Raw genomic sequence first — 6,000 nt, 5'->3', positions numbered from 1 at the left:
CTTCTCATGGGTTAGTGTGAATAACTTATCTAGTTTTATTTAGAATAAATTTTATTTTGTTTTATTTAATTAGGTAGTTTACTCTAAAAACAGGTTTTATTTCTCCCTCATGTGATGTACTATATATATATATATATATAATTAGTTATTAATTAAGACACATAAAGAAAATTACTTTATGAAATACTCCTACTAAGTAAAAAATTAGAGTTATTTAATCATATCTCTTTTCAAAAAAAATAAAAAACAAAAAGCTCTGCTACTAAGGGGTAATGGGTTTGGGTTAATGGGTTATTAAGTAAGACTAGGTTGAGTTGAGTTTTTTTTTAATAATTTTTTTTAATTTTATCCTTTGTCATAAGATTATTGAGCCTTAAACTTCTTTGCTTTCTCTTCTTCTTCTTCTTCTTCTTTTTTTTATAAGACTTTTCTTCTTCTTCTTTTTTTTTTTTTATAAGGTTTTCCTGATATGTTATACTAGGTTAAACATTGGTCAAGCTAATTTAGCTTGGCTCGGGTTATTATCATCATCTAGATCTTTTTTTTATGTTAAGAAAAACTTTACTCTATTTACATCATTGCATTGGCCACCTATCTAGTTTTATCTATAATAAATTTTGTTTTGTTTTATCTGATTAAATAGTTTATTTTTGGAAACATGCTTTATTCCTCCCTTTTAGCATAAACTCTTTTTATATATAATTAGTGATTAATTAATATGTGTAAAGAAAATTAATCTACAAAGTAAAAATTTAGAGTCATTCAATCATATCCCCTTCCAATAAAAAAACTTGTTAATAGTTTGAAAAAAAAAACGATTAAAATTATTAAGCCTTTAACTTTTTTGCTTTATTTTTTTGAGGTTTTCCTTATTTGTTATAGTAGATCAAAGATTAGTCAAGTTAATCCAGCTTGATTTGGATTATTATCATCTATTTTTTTTTTTCATATTAAAAAAATTAATTTACAAATTATTACTAAGTAAAAATCAAAATTTGATTTTATTTTAACAAGTTAATCTGTTAAGTTATCAATATAAAATTTAACTCGAATTACTTTTTTGGTTGAACCAAGTAGAAGTAAATCAATCAAATTTGAATAACTTGATAAACTCCTACTTAATAGACCTATTAAACTCAACCACAACAAATTTAAAGAATTTTATTTTAATTTTACTTTGAAAATCAAATTTGATACGCCATGCTCATGAATTGACCCGAGAAACTTGGAACACAGGCCTTTGGTAGCATTGCTATTTGGAGTGGTGTCGAACCCACAATTTTAGGCTCATGCCGCATACTTCAATCAACTATGCCAAGACATGACTTTATTGTAAAAGCTAAAACTAATACATTAATTGGATTTACTTTTCATATAAATAATCTCACTTTTTTAATTTGTTTTAGTAATGGCACTTGATCATAACATTTAAACCTATTAATAGCTTGAAAAACAAACATTATTGTTTACTTGGGTCTTGTTTGTTTCCAGAAAAATGAATTCCTGAAAACCATTTTCCCTATTTTCTCATGTTTGGTGAACATAAGAAAAATTAGTCAAATGAAACTCAATTATGGTCAAAGGAAAACAAAAGGCTTTACGACAGGAAAGTGTTTTCCTTTCCTTATTCTAAGGAAAACACTTTCCTTTCTCTTTATTAACAAAACGTGCACTGTTTTGAAATATAAATCTCAAATTATTCTCTATTCTCTCACTTCTTCTCTTTAATCCCATCAATGGACTTTTTCAATGTGCTAACACCGACCACTCTTTCTTCACTAACCCTTACCTGTTGCTTATCTTCTTGATGGGCTTCTTTGTTTTTTGAGTTTTGATGAAAACAGAGAACAGTATCATCCAATCTTTCTTTGGTTGATGGCACCAAGTTGAAAGATCCGAATTTGGGTGTGAATTCTTGAGAATAGGTGCTGAATTGGGTGTCAAAAGTGAAGGAAAAGTTCGGTGGAGTGAATTCTTCAATCCTGTCGAGTGCTGTAGGGCAGCTTTTTCTCCTCTTGCATTCTTTGACTGTTCCTTGCTTTTCTTTCTTGAGTTCCTGGCTTGAAGAAGTAGCTTGTAATGGTTGGTCTTGGCTAGAATCTTGATTTTTGAAAGGTTTTTCAATTTTGTTTTTCTCTACCATTATTCTGAGTCATGACTCATGAGGAGAGAAGACATAAAGATAAATAAAAATATTTTATTTAAAAAAATTATAAAATTTAATTTTTAATGAATTACCTATACAGTAAAAAAGAAGAAGCAATCTTTATCAAAAAAAATCTATCAAAATATTTTTTATATTTATTTATCTTTTAAAAAATTCTTAATACCAAAAAACCCAAATATTTAACTCTTACTTGGTTAAAACAAATCTTTAAATCATAAACTAATTGAGCTTTCTTCATATAAAAAAAATATCAAAATGAAAATAAATTAGTCATATTTAAATAATTTATTTGATCAACTCATAATTGATTATGAATTTTTTAAAATTAACATAGATATTTGAACTATCTTATATATACTTTAATTAATTTTATAAACTCTAAAGTTACTAATCACGCGCAACTCATGATTTAATTGACCGGTAAATTTGCATGAAAAAACTTGAGAAAGTTGGAACATGCTCCTTCGATTTACTATGAATATAAATAGTTAAACAGATCTCACTTTCTTATTTACTAATATAGAATCTAAAAATAATATATTAATTTCATTTACTATTTATATAAATAGCTAAACTGATTTCAATTTTTTCTTTGGTTTTAGTAATGGCACTTGGAAAAGGTAAAATTAAAAAAGAGAAGATGAAATTGAAAACAAGGCGGCAGACAAGAAAACATATACATAGAACAGTTATAAACGATTTTCTTTCATTTGAGAAGTGTGCGAATCGAAGGCCACCATTTTGCTTGGAAATTTTGTCGGTAATTTACTGGTAAATGACTTGTGCAGTAGGTTTCGATCACATTTTCTACAAGCAATTTTGAACCTTAAATTTCGTGTTTCATCTTGACTAGCTTTCAACAATTAAGCTGTGCTCTGCAAGCATGCCGGCCTTTTCAGCTGGAACACAGACAACAGAGCTCTAATTAACCATGGAATGCAAAATCAACGTGCTTACTTCGAAGAAAAAATTTAAGAAATACAACAATTTGTCAACATTCAAGTTAAAAATTGGAGAATTTGTGACTCAAATAGTTGAAGAATGATTAAAGTTTTGAGTAGTGAACCAAAGGGGCAGTGTGAATTTAATCAGCAGCATAAAAAAGGGAGTGACTCGACCAAGAGTCTTTATTCTATTCGAACAATGTTATGATTCATGCGTTGAAACCTGCAAATCTCGTCGAAGAAATCATCTGCACTGCTATGGCTGCTCCTCATCCGAAGAATCCTTATTGCCATTGACTTCATAACCTTACCATACTTCAAGAGTGACTCGAGGGTGCTTATCTTCTGCTCCGCGTTTAAGGGCGATCTGACTGTTATCACCACCTCCTCCAGACAAGGAATCACAAACCCAGACTGCACCTGCAAAGCAAAAAAGTGTGGAGCTCTGTTAATGTGTGCAATCTTGAAGTTTAACTACAGTATTAAAGCAAAGGTATAGATTTGTCAATTCATTGTGGGTTTTCTAACGCACATTTTTCAGGCTGTTCTTTTGACAGAGAGCAGCAAACATTGCTCCATGGATATCGAATTTTTGCAGCTTAGGATGGCTACTAAAAAAATCAACGAAGTCAATCTCCGGAAAGGGTTGCAGGTTATCAAAGTCCCCGGTAAATTCAACCTTCATGTACAGATGCTTCACCTCGCTTGCCAAATGAAGCATTTTACTCATTGCATTCCAACACCATTGGACTCCCCTGATAGACAGGAACTCCAGAGCCGCCAGTTTTCCAAAGTCTACCATGTATACTCTCCCTGCAACAAATTACAAGAGGGTAAAAAACCAATTACACCATATCAAAACCAATCATCAGGTGGTTTCTACTGGCAAAAAGGGCAATATAAAATTGGAGGTGTAGATAGCATTTCAAACTTGTTGCACAAATGACTGAACTGAAAATCAAAATATTACCAGCATTATTTGAAATTGAAAGATTCCTCAAGCGAGTGGTCTCACGAACACTGATCCAACTACAACCTTGAACCTCAAGGAATTCAATTTTAGGGGAGGTCAAGGTAAGTGAATAATTACCCCCACCATAAAAATCCAGCTTACATTGCTCCAAATTCAGCAACTCAATCGAAACTGACCTAACCCCTTCACACCCAAGTAGCAACAAGTTTTTCAAATTCGGACATGCCTGAAGGGCAGCAGTTAAAGCAGGATCTTCCAATCTAGCACCAACAATTTCAAGGCTTTGAAGTTTTGGAAAGGCATCCCACTTGGGAGATTTTACCATCAGGACACCCCAAAGCTTTAAAGACTCCAAATTCTTTGCAGCGCTAATGCAATCCAGTTTCGACGGGCTCTCGATGCAGCTCTGGTATTCAGCGAGATTGTCCAATCTAAGCTCAAGATGTTTGAGCGATGAGCTCACAAGCAGTAGCCACGAGGCTAGGCCTGTGCTCGAAAATGGACTGTACACGACAAGCTCTTCTAATTTAACAATCGATGATATCATCTTGCATACAATGGTATCCGGATGGTCAATGCCATCGTGGTTATCAAAAGAGTTCCTGGGGAAGTAGAGGCTTTTGATAAAAGGCAAAGACTCTTTCCATCGCTTCGAGACACAATTACAGATGGCCACATCCTTGGCATTGTTAATGTGCGAGAAAATGCATTGAACAATCGCATCGGGGAGAGATTCCATTCTGTGAGGACATCAATCAAACATGTTTTAGTCAAACAATAATATTACATGCAAAATCTAAATTTCAAAACTTTCTTTACAAAGCTTAATGCTTAATAAGATAATTATTTACTACTTTCAATTTGATAATTAAGAGATGAAGAACATCCCCTTTTAATTTCTCTTGAGTTCTTCTCTAATTCATAAATTAAAAATGAATTCTCAACAAAGATTAAAAGTGGGCTGCTCCTAAATTGTAAAAAAAAAAAAAAACCTTAATTTGGTTAAAAAAATCTCCCATTTAGCACATTTGCTTGTAAGTTCCCAGATTAAATGAATTTAAGAGAAGAACAAGAAACAAAGAGAGAATCCAAAAGGCAGCATAAAAATTTCAAGAACCCAGATGGGAATCAACATTTTTAAGATGAACCCGGGTGAAATTTTGAATTTTTTAAAAGAATTTCAGACAATTATACAAATAAATTCGCATACAAATTATACCCAGAAACAAATTGCTTACTTTGAATGACGGGATTTGAAAGACAAGAAGATACTGCCTATAGGGACGAGAGAGAGAGAGCTGAAAGAGCTTTTTTTTGTTTGTTGATACTCGATAGAGCAGAGAGAGGGAGAGAGAGGTATTTCCACCAAAAAAAAAAAAAGAAAAAAGAAGATGTATGTCTACTTTCTTATTAGAGCGCGCTTATACATGGAAGGAAGGAAGGTTGATGGCATTTGAGGGTTTTTCAAATTTTGAAAAGCTGAAAGTTGGTGCCGCCGCCGCCTTGCTCTTGCTCCTGCTCTTTTTCTTCTTTTCTGTACATTATTTTAAATTTATCATCACATTTTTATAATCTTAGTGTTAGAGTTTGTTTAGTACTGTAATAGTGGTTTTTAAATATATTTTTATTTACAAATATTAAAATAATATTTTTATATTTAAAATTTATTTTTGATTTTAACACATTAAAAATATATAAAAATACTAAAAAACTTAATTTAAATAAAAAATTAAATTTTTTAAAATACAAAAATAAAACTATTATAATTGGTGTTAAATAAGTTTACTCACTTCCTTGATTTAATGGGTTAAAACATTAAATTAGGTATTTAAATAAATTTAATAAAATTCTCTGAATACATTATAATTATATTAATATTAATATGAAAGGTATTTTTTTTAAAAAAAATATGTAAA

General features: G+C 31.1%; 1 protein-coding gene across 1 annotated transcript; it reads right to left on the bottom strand.

Annotated features, from left to right (window-relative positions):
- Window positions 1-3,082: 3,082 nt before the first annotated feature.
- Window positions 3,083-5,633, bottom strand: LOC105111523 (F-box protein At1g10780). The gene is made up of 4 exons (XM_011006901.1): window positions 5,323-5,633; window positions 4,082-4,824; window positions 3,644-3,924; window positions 3,083-3,531 (listed from the first exon to the last, which is right to left on the bottom strand). Exons 2-4 carry the CDS (start codon window positions 4,821-4,823, stop codon window positions 3,295-3,297), a joined length of 1,260 nt encoding a protein of 419 aa, XP_011005203.1. The 5' UTR covers window position 4,824; window positions 5,323-5,633; the 3' UTR covers window positions 3,083-3,294.
- Window positions 5,634-6,000: the final 367 nt, after the last annotated feature.

The sequence above is a fragment of the Populus euphratica genome, unplaced genomic scaffold, assembly GCF_000495115.2.
Source record: "Populus euphratica unplaced genomic scaffold, PopEup_1.0 scaffold301.1, whole genome shotgun sequence".
In the NCBI taxonomy this organism is placed as follows: domain Eukaryota; kingdom Viridiplantae; phylum Streptophyta; class Magnoliopsida; order Malpighiales; family Salicaceae; genus Populus; species Populus euphratica.
Note: the sequence above shows the minus strand (reverse complement) of the source record. Positions and strands in the feature narration are given on the sequence as shown.

Coding starts and splice junctions, on each gene's coding strand:
- LOC105111523 (XM_011006901.1), bottom strand. CDS start 4,823: ATGGAATCTCTCCCCGATGCGATTGTTCAATGCATTTTCTCGCACATT. Junction 3,925..4,081: donor TTCAATTTCAAATAATGCTG/GTAATATTTTGA, acceptor AATTTGTTGCAG/GGAGAGTATACATGGTAGAC. Junction 3,532..3,643: donor AAAAGAACAGCCTGAAAAAT/GTGCGTTAGAAA, acceptor TTTGCTTTGCAG/GTGCAGTCTGGGTTTGTGAT.